The sequence below is a fragment of the Equus asinus genome, chromosome 30, assembly GCF_041296235.1.
Source record: "Equus asinus isolate D_3611 breed Donkey chromosome 30, EquAss-T2T_v2, whole genome shotgun sequence".
In the NCBI taxonomy this organism is placed as follows: domain Eukaryota; kingdom Metazoa; phylum Chordata; class Mammalia; order Perissodactyla; family Equidae; genus Equus; species Equus asinus.
Window position 1 is genome coordinate 25,690,575 of NC_091819.1, and position 19,478 is coordinate 25,710,052.

At 44.4% G+C, this 19,478-nt stretch overlaps 1 protein-coding gene across 3 annotated transcripts in view; it reads left to right on the forward strand.

The window, feature by feature from the left end:
- Nucleotides 1–6,541: 6,541 nt before the first annotated feature.
- FMN2 (formin 2) overlaps nucleotides 6,542–19,478 on the forward strand; it is a 345,907-nt gene continuing 332,970 nt past the window's right edge. For all 3 annotated transcript variants that reach the window (XR_011499414.1, XM_070501555.1, XM_070501556.1), the window contains exon 1: nucleotides 6,542–11,058. Coding sequence is in view for 2 of the 3 variants with exons in the window: in XM_070501555.1 (XP_070357656.1) it covers nucleotides 9,105–11,058 (1,954 nt within the window). In the remaining variant the exon portion in view is untranslated. The remainder of the gene's footprint in view (nucleotides 11,059–19,478) is intronic.

Here is a 19,478-nt window from a genome sequence, read left to right on the forward strand (position 1 = left end):
GTTTTGAAGAACATTTTATTCTCTTTAGCTCATCTCTTGCTAAAAAGAAACATTTTAGTATTTGGGGGCTGGGGACAGCAGACTCATAATGAGTCTACCAGCTGAACTGTTACCGCAACAAAACGCGACAAACCCCACTGGAGCTCTCCTGGCTGACTTGTCTAGTGAGACAGCCCCTTCCTCAGCTCCCCCACCATCACAACTCGGTACATTCATCTCTGGAACCCACTCTGAGGCTCCTTTTAGACCCGAGAGGTGAGTTGAATTTGGGCACCCAGGCCAAGGCCACAGAGCAGTGCGCAATGGGCCATTTCTTATCAGGAAATCACTACCTGTAAGCTGAGGTCCAAAGTGAGAGCTGTTCATGTTTTTAATTAATTTTTTTATTAATGGTTTTGTGGAGATGTAATTTACGTACTATAAATTCCCCTGTTTTAGTTCAACAATTTCTTCGTCTATTTACACACTTGTATAACCATCACCACAATCTCATTTTAGAACATTTCCCTCCCCCTCAAAATAAAACTCATGCTCATTTACAGTCACTATCCATTCCTACCCCAAGCCCCGGGCAACCACTAGTCTACTTTCTGTCTCTATAGATTTGCCTTTTCTGGACATTTCATATAAACAGAATCATAACAGATGTGGTCTTTCTTGTCTTGCTCTTTCCCTCAGTGTAATGCTTTTGCGGTTCATCCGTATGCTAACATGTATCAATACTTCCTTACTTCTTATTGCCAAATACTATTCCATAGTATGGATAGACCACATTTTACTTATCTATTTACTAAAACTATTAATTTTTACTATTAGGTCATGAAAATGTATTCTAGCTCAGAAACGTATTCTGAGGAACCTCCCAGATGTAATCATATCTGGGGTACTGGGATGGATTCATGTCTGCCCTTCGTTATATTTGGAGATTCTTGGATAAACGTTCTTTCCCTGAAGTGGACTCAAAGCTCGGCTCGGTCAGAACCTTCTGGTTAGGAGTCCCGGGTACACTGACTCAGGGCTTGGTCTGTCCTAACCCACATCACTCAGGCTGCGGTGGATAAAATCCAGCATTTAGGGGCAGGAAAACCCTGGACCAATCAGAAAAACACTCACCGCTTGGCACTCATCTGAGGGTGGCATAAGTAAAGGGTCTTTGTTGACAAGATGACGACAGTTAGAACACCCAGCAACAAAACTTGAAAGTGTCAAGCTTCTCATGCCTGGCAGCCGTCCTCCGTCTTGGTGAATTAACAGTTCCGCCTTTCTGTGTTTCTAGGAGGCCTTGGCTGTAAGAGGTCTGGAAATATTTGGACACCTAACTGGCTCTTGTTTCCTTTGTTCAACATTTATCAAGCACCTAATGTGTGCGAGGCTATTTGCACGTATTATCTAAATCCTTGCAATGATCTTATAAAGTAGCTGCAATTATACTTATTTTACAGATGAGGAAATTGAACATCAGAGAGATTAAGTTATTTGTCCCAAATCACCCAAGCTAAATGGTAAAGTTAAGATTTGAACCCATTTTCCCTGAAGCCAATTCTCCTTACAAACTAGCGAGCTACTTTAAACAAGGAGCATCAAAAACAGGAGGGGGCATTTAATTTATCATGATACAATGGTGAGGGAGGAAGTAGGAGGTGGTTAAAATAAGTCTTTCTAGACGTTTCTTTCAATGGTTTTAGGGACAGGAAAAGGACAGAGGGTGGATACCTGTCAGAATGGTGGGAGTGGGGTCGGGGCAGAGGAACCCACTGCTCAGTTTGAAGGGGCTCTCAAGGTGATTCCATGCATCTCTGTTCCCCCACTCATACCATCGCTTGGCTCATACCCTAGCTACATAAATAATTGCAAGGATCAGATAGTTCTCAAAAGATATTAAATAATGAATACTCCATTCTGTTCTATTGAAAATAGGTGATAAATGGAAACATGAAATATTCAGGGACTTCCCAGGAACTTGGGTGCTGTGAAGGTAGGCAGAGTCTGAGGCAGGAGCTACCTTCCCAGTTCCTTTGACCAGGAAACTACTTGGCTTCCTAACCCTTATTCACACTTTGACCTCTGCCCTCAGACTTTGCTCCCACCTTTGCTTGCTTAAGTCCTTCTCAAGCTCCATTTCTCATCGTGAACATCAGGCTCTCGGAGAGGCCTTCCCTGCCACCCACGGTGAGGTAGGTTATTCCCATTCTTAGACAGAGCACCTGTCTTAACCTCCAAGTCCATGACCACTGTTTGTAGCTATGTAGTTTGTTGACTTGTGCACTGTCTGTCTCGCCTCACCCATTACACTGTAAGTTCCCTGAGGGCAGATGCAAGGCTGTCTTAATCACCGTTATATACCTACCTGCTAGTGTAGTGCCTACCACTTAAGGAATCTCAGTGAGTCCTTATGAATATCAGAAGGACATCACAAGGAAAGAATATTTTTTTGTAAATGTATGAGAAGATGGGTGTTAACTTATTGTGGAAATCATTTCACAACCTGTACACGTCAAGTCATTCTGCTGTCCACCTTAAACTTACACAGTATTGCATTTCAATTTGATCTCAATAAAACTGGAAAAAGAAATTTAAATTAATTAAAAGTAAAAACAACAACAACAATACAGCAGGTCAGGCTCCCAAGCCCGCTTTCAAGTTCCTTAAACACGGAAGGGAGCTGCCTCTTTGCAGGAGTTGACACATCTTGTGGACCAGCAGGCAGCTGGGTGCACAGCGGTGGAGCTATACTCAGCCTGCTTCCACTGAGCGGCTGAGATTGAGGCAACTGGAAGCGTGCGAACCCATCGTCACCTGAGGCCCATAAAGCTATTTCTCCCTGGAGACAAATTAGCCCACCTTGGGCCTTTCTCCCCAAGCACCTCAAGGTCAACAACTCCGCAAAGTCCAAAGAAGGGATATTTTAAATTGTAAAAGAGACCACTCAACTGCTCTACCACTATCTTCACTTTCGTTGTCATCTTTTAGTCTCATGTATGCATCTGCCTTGGATGAAGTCCCGGGAGCTTCAGTGGGGCAGAGGAAGAAAGGCCTAGAAGATGTTTCCTTGGCTAGGAAGTATCTAGAAGACTAGATGAGCACTACAGAGCTCCAGCAGTCTTTAATGTATCGTCGGGGTCAGGAAGGGCAGTCTTCCTAATCAGTTTTCTTTGCCTGCCTCCCTAATCTCTGAAGCAGGAAGGATTTAGTGTGGTGGTAGATACTGATAAATTAATTCCTAGTGAGTAAGCAATGTAATCACTGTGCCCTAAAACTCTGGTGACAGCCGTTTCTATACAATCACAAGAAAAATTAGTTATGCTGTCGAGGGTAAATTTTGCCCTTCCCCAGTGAGCACCCTGAGAGCACGGTTATACAACTGAAGCTCCCGCACAGGTGAGGAGAATCAAATCCCCCACCAGCCTTGTCCTGCTCTTCCCTGGAAAATGAAGCGGACGCAAAGCTTCTCGCTGAACCCACTACTCTGTGCTGAAAAACAACAAACCTGGCCAGCAGCCACTTCCTAGCGAAGAGTTGATTACCTGAGGCGGTTCTCTGGAAGGATCCGCAGTGAGAGATGTAAGTCTCAAACTTCCTTTGGATTCATTTCTGATCAGAACAAGTTCCCCTTAATTTCTGTGTGGAACTGCAAAGGTTTAAGGCATTGGTTTCATGATGAGCACTCAAGCCATTGGCCCTAAATGAAAAAGTTTATTTTCTCTTCTTCATCCTTTTTGGCCTTTTTCCATATTGTGATAATTAGCCAAATTGACTCTTCCATTCTCAGAGAAAATGCTGACACTTAGAATTCAATGTAAAAGCATCTTTTAAAAATATATTTACATAGTGAAGATTTTAGGGAGCAGTGTGATTTAAATCAATATTAAGATCATCTTCTGGAATATGCATGGACAAACTAATGTCTATTAGGAAAAATTTGAGTATGCATGCTATTCGTTCATGGTGTCTTGGCTTAATGAAAATCCATGTGTTTGGCCTAGCTTTTGTGGGTAGCCCTTATTTTCGTAGTTAAGGCAGAGAAAAGACTGCTAAAACTGAGTGCTCTCCGGAATATAGTTCCCTCTCTTCTGTCCATATTTATACTAGAATCTCTTCCCGTGGTCGTTCCTGCTCTGTGAATTCTTTATTGTAGTGGTGGCGAGTTCTGTCCAGAGAAAGGACAAGCCCCTATTACATCTCTATTCAACTGAATGGTTAAAAAAAGGATTTTGAATTTTTTCCCACAATGTGAGAAGAACGTTATGCTTACATGTGAAACATATAATGCTCTAATACCTACAAGTCATTTTAAGTCCATCAGAATACATAATACCGTTTTAAAACTCAATAACACGGTTTGGGTCAGCCTTTGCAGATTCTGAGCTGCTCAAGAATCTCTCAAAAATCTAAGGCTAAGGCTGCACTGTCCAAAAGGAGTAGCCATTTGTCATGAATAGCTACCAAGCAATTGAAATGTGGCCTGTCTGAACTGAGATGTTACTGTGAGTATGAAATTCACACTGGATCTCAAAGACTTAGTATGAAGAAAGAATGTAGAATATCTCCTTAATAATTCTTACTGATTTTTTTATTGAAATGTTTTGAATATTTGGGGTTAAGTGAAATATATTATTAAAATTAATTTCCTCTGTTTCTTTTTACCTTTTTAATGTAGCTACTAGGAAATTAGAAATTACCGATGAGGCTTGCCTTGTGTTGTGTTGGAAAGCGCTACTCTAAGGCTAACGATTGGCTTCCTTGACCTTCATTTCTTATTGGCTCTGTCTTTAGAATCCTTCTGTCACTTCTTGCCACTGAACAAGGCACATGATGGGCTGAGACACTTACAGTGGGCTTTCCATAGCAAATTCTGAATGGCTGTTGACAATCAACTTGATAGTCCCTGAGCGGTCCCTTTCGAGTACAAAGGCCAACTTCACTGACAAAGGGTATATCTGGAGATTCAATACCAGAACCCTTTAGCTTTGTAGGAGATTCCTGGTGATGTAAGAAGAAAATACATATTTTCATTTCTTCCTTTATTTCTCAGTTGCAAATAAGCCAGAAACTTTTTGGCTGACGTGTTGAAATCTACGTGTGCCTCCATATCTAAGAGGGAGGAAGAGATGTGACCTGGAATTCTTTCCTTTAACTCTTTTCTAATATAGAAACAAATTTGTAGTATACTCTACATTGCTTGGAGAAGTAATATTTGACTTTTTTTCTGTTTTGTACACATTTTATTTCCAAGTGCTGCATTGGTGATAAAATGAAAGATGGCAGGAAAAATCGAAAGCTACATAACTACTTGTTTGTGATGCACATAATTATCTCTGTAAAAAGAGCTCTGGGAATTCTGTCCTGGTTGCCAGAAAATTTCTGGTAAAAGCAAGGATTTTTTATAATGTTATCAAGTGTGTGGGGAATTGGAGTATTTATACAGATGCATAGTTTCATGGAAACACTTCATGTACTAATGTCTCAGAGAAGAGTTAATTCCCCATTTAAAGTATTTGGTACTATAGATACAGAGTTTAAAATTTTATTTGTCCTGTTAGGTTCTGCCTTCAAATTTCTGATTTAGCTTAATAACTGAAAAATGGAATTTTGAAAGAATCTTCATTCTTTCACTCATTCAGTAAACATTTATTGACCATCAGCTCTGTGAGAGACTTCATGGTAAAGGAGGTGTCTTAACCACAGCATTATTGAGTTTTGGGTCTGGATCATTCTTGGTTGGGGGGTGGGTCACTATCCTACGCATTATGTTTAGCAGCATCTCTGGTGCCAGCAGAACCTCCTCCATTGACAACCAAAAATGTCAGTGCCAAATGTCCCTTGGGGAGCAAAATCATCACCCCAGTTGAGAAGCATTAATGATTATGAGAGAGAACAGATGGGAGTTGGAGGTGGGGGTGGGAGGCAAGAGAAGCGGCAGTTGGGGTGAGAGACATGAATGGATTTGAGAGAGTTTAAGGAGGTAGAATAGAGAAGTCTCTGTGACTGGTATATGTTGGGGAATGAGGAGAGGAGGAGTCAGCAATAAGTCTGGTTTGGGCAACTGGAGAGATTGTGGTGCTTTTACTGGATGAAAAAATAAAGGAGGATGAGATATGCAAGAGATGATGCGTTCAGTTTCAGACATGCTGGGCTTGAGTGGGGGCATGGTGGTAGAAGTGTTCTCTAGGAAGTGGGTCCAGGGGTCAGGAGTGTAGGCGTGAAGTCAGGGCTGAGAGGCGGATTCGGGAGGCAAAGTCTTAGTAATTGACGTCAGGGCAGAGTTGTCTGCTAAGAGAAGGTCATTCACCTGTTGGAGAAAAGGATGAGTTGGATAATTAAAACGCAGTCTGATTGTTTTGTTAGAGCGTCTCAAACATTCCACCAAGGTTAAGCAGAGAGAAAACTAAAAAAACAAGTATCAAAACCACTTCAGTGTATTTTATAGTCAATTGAGAGAGTGATGGAGGAGGAGGGCTGAAGAAAGAGAGAAAAAGAAAAGATGTAATTCAGACAAACAGGTAGGTGAAAGTGAAGAGGAGAACTGTTCATTCATTTCGTGTTTATTGAGTGCCATTAACCAGTACACGAGTTTAATTTCAAAGAGGCTGGGAAATTCACACATTGTTGCCACTCACTTTCTTACCCAGAAACATACAAACATACAGAAAAACTGAAAGCATTTTACAGCAACACTCATATATTCATCATCTAAATTATACAATTACAATGTTGCTATACTTGCTTTATCACATATCTGTCCATGAAGGCATCTTATTTATTGGATATATCTTAGAGTGACAGGCAGACATCAATACGTTTATCCCACCTATGTCCGCATATGCATATTATGAATTGGAGTTCAGCATTTGTTTAAAGTTTTCCAATCTACTTTTTGTTATATTATTTTTAAAGTCCATATCCAGTTCCCTTTATTGGAAAATGGGTAGCCCTGCATTTTGTTTTATATACCGTTTTTGTGCCTTTTGGGGATGCTAATACTGAAGACTTTTACCAACAATTACGCTAGATTAGGTTGTTGAACAGACACGTTGGCCACATTTGCCTATTTCTCTTCTGCATCCTGGCACCTAGTTTGTGGACAGGTAGGATCTCTTTTTGTTAAAAATGTTTCTGCAACTACAGGTGTGATATTCTTTCTTGCTCCAATGGAGTTAAGCTTAGGTCATGTCCCAGGCATCTTTGGGACTGCTAAATACCAAGGAATATTTTGGCAAACCTTTGATGCTTTTACCAGTCCGTGCAAGAGTAAACTGCACAATGTTGTTTGTTATAAGAAATTTGGGATCTAAATTCATAGGTTCAAGTATCACCTTTGCTGCTCTGTGACCTTGGACAAATCTTAGTCTGAGCTTATTCGTTAATTAAAATGGGTTGAGGGTACTACCTACATCTGATACCCACACTTGTGAGTTTCAAACAAGCCTTTGCGTGTAACAGAGCTTTGTCAGCTGTGACCTGCTGCACAACTGTCATCTATTGTTTCACGTTCAAAGGATGCCAAACAGCTGCGGTCTTCTCTCCCCTTCCCTCTCTTCCTTCCTCACTCCTTTTATCTCCAGAATTTGCAGAACAGATCCCAAAAGAAAATAGTAAGGAAACAAATAGTTCAGAATCAAAATCATCCCTTTAAAGAAAGAGCAAAAATCAAAATTCATAGTACCTCAGTACCCAAAGAAGCAGACAATTCTAATAGCCTTAGGCAAACTGTGCCCTCTGAGGAGCCCAGATTCAAGAAGAGAGCAGTCTTGTGAAGGAGGTGAAACAAAGGCTTTTCAAGTGCTCCGGAATCCCTCCGAGACTGGGTTAGTACCCTGGCAAAGCTATTAAAGTTGATTTCTCCAAACTCTTTACTCAAAAGGGCCACCTGAGGACAACTGGCCACCTGCCCTTAAGTTAGCATCTATTTTTAAGAACACAGTTTGAAAAAGGCCAGAAATTATTGCTATGTAATGCTTTTACATCAAGGACTTATATGACCAATTTTTTTATTTTGATAAAAATGTTTAAGTAGGGAGGTTTAAAATGTTGCTTCACAATGTGTGAAGGAACATATGCCAGCTGCATTTAAATTGCATCATACAACATGTAGTATTTTAGCCTCCTTTGGGCTTACTTTAAAAATACTAACCTGCTGGATAGCACTTCCGTATTTTCAGAGTGGTTAACAGTGAACTTCTAACTTAAATACTTGTAACGTTATTGATTAATGCCACTTTAATCTTATTTTTATTTATAGTTTGGAGCCTCTTTAGATACCAATGATGTTTAAAAATGCTTTCTTAATATAGGTAACTAAATTTCCTAAGTAATTAAAATTGTGACAAGATTTACAAGAAGGAAAAATTTTATATTAATAATGAAGCCAGAAAGTTAAGAAACTCCGTTACTGTAAACTGCTGCAAACTTTTATAATAAAGGCAAGGACAGTTTGCCTTGAAGGGTTTGCTTGGGAAAGCGGTGGTGAACAGCATAACATCTGATTTCGTGAGTTGTGCCGCCAAGGGTGTTTCTTTTTTGTCTTTTTCTTTTTTATGGGCAGCAACAATAGGAACATGTTTAATATTGATGAGTTTGACCTCCTGGGAGTTTGGCATATGCACCCTTTTTGAATACAAATGCTGTTTGATTTATATGGTGAACACATAGAATTTTGGAGATTAGCATTTTAATCAACTCTAATCTCTTAGCATTTTCTGATTCCCCCTCCTCGCCGTTTTGTCAAACAAAGTTTGAAAAATGAACTTTTGAAATGACAGCTAGTGTTCTCTCATCGAGATGCAAGGTCTGCATGAGACATAAAAGCAGCATGTGGTAACCTTGCCTAAACCATATGCTCAAGCACATTAACAGTGTTCAAGATGATCAATTATTAAGGAAAAGCCATTCATTCCACAAATATTTATTGAAGGACCATGCTTCTGCATGGGGTGGGGTTGGGGTGTGTATATGGCCCTGATATTACAGCACCTCTAAAGTGGGACTTGGCTTCAGTTTTTCCCCGTTTAAAGTTTTCTTTTTCATTTAACTATTCTCGTGGCAGGTCCCTGAGCATTGAAGTTTGGTGTGCATCTTCCAGCTGACCAGCTCTTCAGCCGGGAACAATGCATTCGATTCGCACGGTGGAGATTAAAGTTCCCAAGATAGAGGAAACATTTTTCGCGCCCGCGTTCAGCCGGGAGGCGAGCTGGGGCCGAGGGGGCGGCGGCGGCCAGCGGGTAGCCGGGCCCGGGCTGCGTCCCGCGCTGCCATTGGTGGGCGCCGCGCGCCGCACTGAGCATGTTCGCGCCCCGCCAGCCCCGGGCCGCAGCGCATTATGCAAAGCGGCGGCAGATGCGCGCGGGGCCGGCCGGGCGCGCGGCGGCCTCCTCTCTCAGCGGCTCGCCCCGCCGCCTGACTTGCCTGGGAGGCTCCCCTCGCCCGGGCCGGGGGCCGAGGAGGGCCGTGATGGCCTGACTGCTCGAGGCGCAGCGGCAGCGCAGCAGCGGGAGTACAACATGGGGAACCAGGATGGGAAGCTGAAGAGGAGCGCAGGTGATGCCTTGCACGAAGGCGGCGGCGGCGCCGAGGATGCTGTTGGGCCCAGAGATGTGGAAGCCACAAAGAAGGGGAGCGGGGGCAAGAAGGCGCTGGGCAAGCACGGCAAAGGGGGAGGGGGCGGCGGCGGCGGTGGCGGTGGCGGCGGCGGCGGGGAGCCGGGCAAGAAGAAGAGCAAGTCGGACTCCAGAGCCTCGGTGTTTTCCAACCTGCGGATCAGGAAGAACCTGTCCAAGGGAAAAGGCGCCGGCGGCTCCCGCGAGGATGTGCTGGACTCCCAGGCCCTGCAGACCGGGGAGCTGGACAGCGCTCACTCCCTGGCCACCAAGACCCCGGACCTCAGCCTCTCGGCGGATGAGACAGGCCTGTCGGATACCGAGTGTGCCGACCCTTTTGAGGTGACCCGTCCAGGTGGCCCGGGGCCAGCCGAGGCTGGGGCCGGGGGCCGGGCGGTCGCTGGGGATTTGGAAGCTGCGGCAGGGGCGCAGGATGGACAAAGGACCAGTTCAGGCTCGGACACGGATATCTATAGCTTTCACTCGGCTACGGAACAGGAGGATTTGCTCTCAGACATCCAGCAGGCGATCCGCCTGCAGCTGCAGCTCCAGGGCTCCGAGGAGCCTGCAGCGCCCCCCACCGCCGCCTCCCCCCAGACTGGGGCCTTCTTGGGCCTGGACCAGTTCCTGCTGGGGCCGAGCAGCGCAGCCGGGGAGGCCCCAGGCAGTCCAGACACGGAGCAGGCGCTGTCTGCGCTCTCCGACCTGCCCGAGAGCCTGGCTGCCGAGCCCCCGCTGCCCGAGCAGCCGCAGCCCCCCGGCGCCCACGGAGCCTCGGAGGCGCCCGGCCTGCCGGCGGCCCAGCCCGCGACCGCAGACTCGCCCTCGTCCACCGCCTTCCCCTTCCCCGAGTCCGTACCTGGCGAGGGCGCTGCCGGAGCCCCTGTGCGCGGGGCTGGGGACACGGATGAGGAGGGCGAGGAGGATGCTTTTGAGGATGCCCCCCGAGGCTCTCCGGGGGAAGAGTGGGGCCTGGAGCGGGGAGAGGCCCCGCAGAGGCTGGGGGCAGAGCCCGAGGAGGGGGCGCGAGGGCCCGGCGCCCCCGCGGCCGCCTCCCTGCCCGGCAGCCCCGCACCCAGCCCGCGCTGCTTCAAGCCCTACCCGCTCATCACCCCCTGCTACATCAAGACCACCACCCGGCAGCTCAGCTCGCCCAACCACTCGCCGAACCAGTCCCCCAGCCAGAGCCCCAGGATCAAGAGGCGGCTGGAGTCCTCCCTGAGCCGGGGGCCCCGAGCTGCCCTCGCCTCCGCGGCCGCCCCGGCCAAGAAGCAGCGGGCGGACGGCGGCCTCGCCGGCGGCCTGAGCCGCTCGGCCGACTGGACGGAGGAGCTGGGCGCCCGCGCGCCGCGGCCCGGGGGCTCGGCGCACCTGCTGGAGCGCGCGGCCGGCCCCCCCGGCGGCGGAGGGGCGCCCCCCGCGCGAGCCCAGCCGCCCGCCGGCTGCTTCCAGAACGTGTTCACAGGTGAGCGCGCCCTGCCGCCGGCCTCGGGGCACACAGCGTGTGCCCATCGGGACCTTGCCCTGCCACCTGCCCCGGCTCTGAGAGCCGGGAACTGCCTGACGTGTCCCTTCTTCCCGGGGAGTCCCTTTACGTCCTGCTCAGCCGCTTACCCGCTTAGTGAAATTTCGATTTTCTTAGAAGGTCTTAAAGGGAACAACCTAGTTGTGTCTGTCCTACGTCATCTCTAGAAAGGGCTGCTCTGTCCATTTCCCCAGGGTATCTACAGTTCTCTACGTCTAGTGTCACGCCGGGCACATAAACTCCTTTTTTTGCATCGTTAGCTAAGCCATCATTCTTTTTCTTCCTCATCCTCACAGCATTAAAAAGAACAAAATTGTTCATGGCCCTTTGACAAGGGTGAGTGTTGGAGAAACAGGTCATTCTAGTACCATCCAAAGGTGATCCCTGACTGTCCGTATCTTTGAGTACGTGTGTATATGTGGTACGTAGTTTCTATCTTGCAGCCGTCTGGGTAGACCACTTAGTCAAGTTAAGTGGTCACTCCTGTTTGCTGATGCAACTAGATCTGATACATGCCTGTAGAAGATTAATAAATAAATAGAATATTAGCGATAAGTTTTACTTGGTTTCATGGTCCAATCAAACAAGGTATAGCTTGGAGATAGTGAAGGTGAGAAGGCCAAAGGTCCAGATTGGTACCTCTCCTTAGCATTTGTTATAGACTCTGATAGGCACCCTAAGGCTGGACTGAAGGGTCAGTTTACTGTGGTAAAGGTCAAGTGGTGTGATGAGTTCGTCCTTTCTTACAGGCTTATGGGATCGCAAGTCCTTACCTTCAGCACCCAATGGTAGAGGGTGGCTACGTTTATGTTTATTAACCCTGGCTCTTCATTACGAAATGAAATATTGAGTAGGAATTCAAGGAGTAGGAAAAAATGAAAATTCATGCAGGTGCTGGTAGGTTTGTGATGAATGTTTGAATGATTAAACATTTCAAATGTAATTTGAAAAGCTGAACATCTTACGTCCTATTACTTTAATAAATAGGCTATTTATAAAACATTATTTAGATGATATTTATCGGTCAGTGTGGCTACTTCTTGGTTGGCCAAATGCTGTTAATGTTGTGGTCGTGACTTGTTTGACCACATTTTTATTTTCACCTATGGCCTGTCTTTTACATTTATAGATTCCTTTTTTTTTTTTGAGGAAGATTAGCTCTGAGCTAACATCTGCTGCCAATCCTCTTTTTTGCTGAGGAAGACTTGCCCTGAGGTAACATCCGTGCCCATCTTCCTCTATCTTATATAGGGGATGGCTACCACAGCATGGTGTGCCAAGCGGTGCCATGTCCACACCCAGGATCCGAACCCGGAAACCCCAGGCTGCCAGAGCAGAATGTGCATACTTAACTGCTGTGCCACTGGGCCGGCCCCACATTTATGGATTCTTATACTTAAGAGTAGCCTCTTGGGGCCAGCCCCATGGCCGAGTGGTTAAGTTAGTCAGCTCTGCTTCAGCGGCCCAGGGTTTCGCCTGTTCCAGTCCTGGGCGTGGACATGGCACCGCTCATCAGGCCATACTGAGGGAGCATCCCACATGGCACAACCAGTGGCACTTACAACTAGAATAAAAAAAAACAAGAGTAGCCTCTTCTAGTCATGTTACATACTTGGTGCTCTCTCTTCTTTACTTCTTTTCCTTCCTTTCCTTTATCGAGTAGGTTAAGTTGAAAGGAATGTTTATCATCTAATACCCATTAGATAAATTGTAAAAAAACAAAAAACAACCTAAAAACCCCCGAAAGACCATTTTTTGAAGGAGGAAGATTGGAAAGTTCTTGAGTTAATTTTTGTGAATTTAATGTTGGTGAGAAATCATGTATTTCCTCTTTCGCTAGATAACATTCATTTATATATTAATTTTCCAAAAATGAAAATGTCACCATAATTAAGACTGCCCTTCATTAATATTAATGGTTGCTCATCCTAGTAGCATTGGACTTTGGAAATATATTCGTTTCCTTCATTTAACAAATACGTGTATACATGCCTACGTACATTGTACATTCTTCCAGACAGGATGGGAGGTGGTAGGAGATCCAAGCATCAGTCAGTCATGGTTCTTCCTCTCCAAGGCTCACTGACTGCCTGCGCAGGGACGGAGATGCAGCACGGTGCTCTGGGAGCGTCGAGGGTGCGGGGACTTGCCCCCTTGGCAGGGGGTGAGGGAGGAGGCCTCCGTTGGAGGATTGATAGTCCTGAATACCGTAGGACTCTAAAAAGGTCCAAGGTCAAAGTGTATTCTTGGACGTTGCATTACATTTTAATTTGCTTAAGTACTATTTCCAGTGGGAAATTTGGGACTCTTACAGGAGTCGTCTTCAGGAAGGACCTGGATCCTGTTGACTTCCCCAGGCAGAATCTTTTGCTGTGCAGAGAGAGTAAAAGTATAGAGCTAGTGGTTTTAATGTGGACATCACCTACTTTGTATTTGATGGTTGGGTGTTGTTGGGCAGTGAACAGTAGATATTTGTGTAGCAGTTTCCATGTATTTATCTCACCCACTCCCTTTTTTTTCCAAAAAAAAAAAAAAAAAAGAATTGGTAAATTGAACCTAACCCTGTAACTGGTGGGGAAATGGAGGTAAATAGAGAGATGAAATAACTTCTCAAGGTCACCCTGTGATTCACTCAGAGCAGAGCCAGAAATAGAAGCTTAGTCTACTGATTCAGGTCTGACTGTCCTTGCTTATTACTCACTTTGGGTGTTCAACACTGTAAGACGACCTACAGAGTAAAGACTGTTTTTAAGAGATATTATAAAATTTAAGGGCTTCACGTATGAGATTTCCAGTTTCTGTTTTTGATAAGGTGAGTTCCTTTCATTGTTGGACATCCGACCTGCTGTGGGCTGGATGAGAGGTGCGCGTTGGTCAGAGACAACCAGATTTTCTCAAGGCAGCTCTCGTGGAAACCACCGTTCTTATGGTATAAGAGTGAATCCAGATGGACACAGGCCCCAGTTTCTCAGCTGTTGTCTGTTTTCTTGTCCTCCGGCATCACATTTGGTTCTTTACCGTCCTCTACTAATTTATGGGTGTCTTGGAAATTACCAGAGACTTGGGGAGCACTAGTATTGTCCTTAGGGAAATTTTTTCACTTTAAAAAAATTGTTTTTGCTGTGTCTTTGGATCAGTTAATTGCCAGCTGCCTTTGAAGCAGGTGATCATTATATCTATAAGCTTCCATAAACATCTTTTATTTTTAAACCATAGAATAAGGGTTGCCAGCTCTGCAGGAAGGAACAGATGTTTTTCTCCTTTTACCGCCTTCCAAAAGTAGGGAGAAAATTCGAGTAAAGAGATCTCTCCATGGCATATGTTTGTGTTTGTTTGTTAGATATAAAAACATTTGGCAATGATGGACACTGAAACTTTATCTCGTTTTAGCTGTTAAGGAACTGATGCTGTCTTAGGCCATGACACTGAAATATTTCACAGTTGATTTATTTGAAATACATCTTTTTTGGTGTTTACTAGAAAAAAATGGTTCCTGAAATTTGAGAGGTTCCTCTAGCAGAAACTAACAAGTTTCAAATATTAACAAATAGAGTTTTGCAGTCAATTAAAGTTTAGACATGTAAAATGTTAAATTTGTGTTGCTAAATCACATTTGATAGGAATCTTTCCAAAGTCAGTTATGTGCTTATCTGTCTTTTTTAAAACAGAAAGTTTAATCTGTTTTACGTGGCTTAATGCTGTTTTCAGCTGCATCATTGTTCCGTCCTGTGAAAGCACTGGTGATGCTCTCCACCGCTCCTGAAGTGTGTAGGCCAGCGGCTCCAGGCTGCTGTTTCTGAGTGATTTTATCTGTGTAGTTTTCTTGACTCTTTCCTTCCTGTCAGCTGTTTATTCTTAGAGCTATTTTTAGTCTCTCCTCCCCCTCCCATCACTTCTATTTTGATTTTTCTGATCAATTCGTTATTGGCTTGTAAATCCTGTGATTATGATGTTAGCTATATTTATTGCACTTCTGCTAAAGGCCAGACTCTGGGTTGGTGCACTGCATAATTATCTTTAATCCTTACAACAGTCTGAAGTGTGGCTGTTCATCCTCATTTTCCCCATGAGCACACTGGACCTCAGGCAAGTGAAGTCACTTGCCTAAGGGCCTTAAGCTGGTAAATGGCCCATCTAGGAGATGTCCTTAGAAAGCCAAGTCTGTTGTTAAATGTGTGTAAAGTGACACCGAGGGCATCAGTGAGCTTTTGGAGGACTAGCTAATTAATAAAGGGCGTGGACTTTAGAATTTGGATTGTGTACTTCTCATTTTGACTTTTCTAAAGGTAGTCTTGATTTTTATATCCATAGAGAGAAGGACCCACTCTGGGAGTATAGATTTTTTTCATATACTTTGTTAAATTACCAGACTGTGAATTTTTTAAGGCCGGGAGCAGTCTTGTTTCTAGCCCTAGCATCCGACAGAGTGTAGCTGTCTAGTTATTGTCCAATAAATGAATGAGGGTTGGGAAGATAATGCATCAGTCTTACTATAACACAAAAAGGTTTTATGAGAATGCTGTCTTTTTCCCAGTATCTTGCCTTGTTGTGTTCCGTGTATCAGTAGAATTTGGCAACGTAAGCTGGGATGGGAGCACTGTTCATAAATCATTTTAGTTTGGCTTGAAAGATGCTTCCTCATGGTTTCTCTAAGACTGTGGTTTGGGTAGAAGTCAAATGCCCGAGAGCTTCAGTGATGGGATTTAATGACTGCTTGTGAGCTGAGGACTGGCCTCGTTTTTAGTGCATTTAGGCATTTGGATATAGGCCATGTGTATTTGAAATTGGACAGGTGCTTTTAGAACTGTTTCCTTCTGGTTCTGTTAAGAAGGTGCTGAACATATACCATTGGGTGATGGGAGCAGCAGAGTTCTAACTAGTAGTGTTCTAGGTAAGTTTGCATCCTGGCTTTGCTGTTTAGTTAATGACATATGCCTGAAGGTGGAGGAGTAATTTCAGATTCATAATGGTAAGATGAAATGAAACAGTGTATGTAAGGCCCCTGTCGCTCTCCTTGGTACAGGAGAGGCACACAGTTGGTGCTATCTGCTTTCCTGTCCTGGTTTATTGCCTCATAGACTTTCTTGTTCAAAGTCGTCCAAACCAAATTTGTTAAGATAGAACAAAATAACTCTGAAACTGTATACAAAAACTTGACAGGATGTTATCAGATGAGGTGAAAATCAATATTTCTAGTCATTAGTTTTTTACAAATTGTTTACTTTATACATCAGGTGGTTTTCTTTTTTGCATTTTCTATGATGGTAGCATTTTTGTCACTTTATCAGAAATTTTGGTTTTGGGGGTTTGGATAAAGAAAGCATGTGATGGAGGTGTGGCTGTGATGAGGGGGAGGTGCCGAGTTTCGAAGGAGGGTGGGGACGAGGCAGCAGGCTGACGCCCCCAGTGTTGATGTTCTGCACAGCATCTGGCTACAGCTGCCTGACTTTGCAGTCTTAACCTCCCACAATTTCCTTCATAAACTCCCTACTTTAGACAAGTTAATCTGCTTGCTGTTCTAAGAACATGCATTTCATTTTCCCGACTTTGTGCCTCTGTCTTACAGTTTTTACCCCCTTGGAACACGCTGTCTCTCTTGATTTAGCATCTGAAAAGGGCCCTTTAAATTCCCACTTCTGGTTTTGTCTCTACCAGCTAGACCTGACTGGCGGTCATCCCGATTTCTCTGCCCTTACTGTCTCTATCATATTTATATACTTCTTGGATTTATGGATTCTTTCAGTCTCCTCTCTCACCTCCCTCTGCCTTTCCTTCCTCCTTGTCTGCTCTCCTGATTCTGTCCGTCATTCACTCTTCTGTCAGTCCATCCACAGACATCTATTTCATGCCTGCTATGTGCCTATCAATGTGACAGGCACTGAACAGACTGAGGTCTTTATGAATACTTGTTTACCGTTTTTTTAAAGAGGCAAGTTGGGTATCTAGGCTTCCTATTGGTAACTAAAACTTCCTGTTGAATTTAAGCTGAAAAATTACTAACCTTTTTGAGTATTTGAAGTGAATTATTTTCATTGAGGATTGAATCAGTGTGGAGCTAGAATGCTTCTTTCATAGAACTTGTGGTGAGAGAACATCTGTCCCTGTTTTTGTGAGTTGGTTTTAAAATAGCAATGATAATACAGTAACTCTAAGCTTCCAAATATAAATTTTATTGATAATGAAAGAAAAGGGAACTAGAGAAAATTTTATTACTCTGTTCATTTCTGCTTTTGCATTATAAGTACTAACCTGATGTTAATGAAATTTAGCAGTAAGGGGCCATTTGGATGAAATAACTACTGCCTCATGGCTTGATAGTTATTCGACATAATTTTAGTGATTGAAAGCTTTGTAAGGCTTTTTTTTACATTAAAAGTGTAAATATATGGCAAATATGACTTCTTATCAATTTGAAATGGTAGTTAGTAAAGCAAGGTATTAAAATTATAAGGACAAATAATAACAGGTATTGGCTGCTACAAGAGGATGGTAATCACGCTGAAGAGTCGTTATCCTTTGACAGCTGCTCCACTCTGGGTGACAGAGGGAGAAGAATTTGTGTTTTCCTCCTTCCCCACGATGTACTTGGAAGTGTTGATTAGATGGCAAAATTACTGGCATTTTTCTGCGATCCAGTCAGTCTCCATTGTACCCTGGACCCACTGGAAGCTTTGTTATCTGTTAGGCCAGAGCTGCAATGGGCTGAAAATAGTCCTTTTATTTTTCAGGGGGAATGGCATAATTTCTTGAGAAAATTTAGAGGCTTAATTCAGAGCCCTCTACTGTGTTTTTAATGCTTAGAAATGCTTAAACGCTGCTCAGTTGTGTCTCTCTCTATACTTCAAGGAGAAGGGTTCTTTGTTGTAGTACTCTGTGATATAGTGGACATGCATGGGAAGTAATCCTCTGTCATTTAAGTGGTTTTACTCACACAGAAGGGGAAGGAATGATGTGTATGAGGAAGTCCGTAGCAGCGCTATGGCAATGGTACAGGCCAAGAAGTCTTTCAGTCGGCCTCCCCTTGTAAGTAACCCATTGATCTCCTGTTGGCGGAGTCAGTAATGTCTTATCTCTTCTTGCTACCCTTCTTTTGAAACCAGCAAACAGCCATTGATGATTAAGTATCTAGGTACTAAAGTTTTTTCCTTTTTGCAATTACTGATTATAGTTTTTAGCTGTTTAACCCACCCATTGTTAACTGTGCTGTTTAGGAAATATGTCAGCTGACTCCCACTAGGCTCCTAAACGTAACATGTCCCTGGAGCCTGGGTCACCATGGTAATGGGTGTGTGAGCTGTTTTTCGGGAATTAGAACTCCTTGTCCACTTCAGGCCGGTTGAGACCACCAGCTCATCAACTGGGCCCGCACAGATGTCTGATAGGCGACCTTTTGACGTCAAGAGGCTAAAAACTCCACCCTCAGATCATGCTAACGCCGCCATTTTGTGAACACGCTTCCTATGAAGAGGCATGGAGTCTGACTACGCTTGCGCAGATCATCAGTTACCTCACCTCTCCTCACCTCCAATCACCTACCTCCACATTTCAGACCACCTTGCCTCCATCCCAGAAATACCCCTGAGTCCCTATTTTCAGGGGAAGCGAATTTGAGGCTCGTGTTCTCGCTTCCTCACGTGGCTGCCTTGTGAGTAACCCTCTCTCTGCTGCAATCTCGGCGTCTCGGTTTTTGGCTCTCTGGGCGGTGGACAAAAACGGACCTGGTTCAGTAACACTTTCTCAGGTTGCAAAGGTGAAGGCGGTCTTGCTGGGAAGCTGCTTCCTCTGAGTCTCATCCACCCCTGCGATCCTGTAGAAGCGACGCTTCCAGCAGTTACCTTTCCTCCTGAGAGCGATGTTCTGCATATTTAGAGCTTTTCTTTATCGTTAGAGCTGAAGAAAATCCCTGTGCTGGAGGATCCATTTATACCATGGGCTAAAGATGCTTCGGTATCTGTAGCAGCTGGTGGTGAGAGCAGTGATGTTTTGACCTTGATAGTTTTGATCCATTGTTAACTGATGCTAAAGGAGGTTTGGACTGGTTGGACTGCTGTCATCTGATGTGAACTCGAGACCTTGTGTTTTTGGACACGAGGGTAGTGATAGTGTGTAGCGGCTGGTTGACTTGTTTCATGGAAATAGAGGAAAAGGAGAGCTGGGATGTACGAGGTATGCCCCAAGGATTCCGAGGATGTGGAGTCTTTATAATATAGCGGGCAAGTCCTTGTGGATTCGTTCTCTACCATAGAAATCATCTCCTATTCTTGGATGGATTATAGGCTTTGCATTTTTCCTTTTAACCTTCTCAATAAAGGTAGTACTGTTAGCTCTCATATTTCAGTGTATGTTAATATATTGATTTT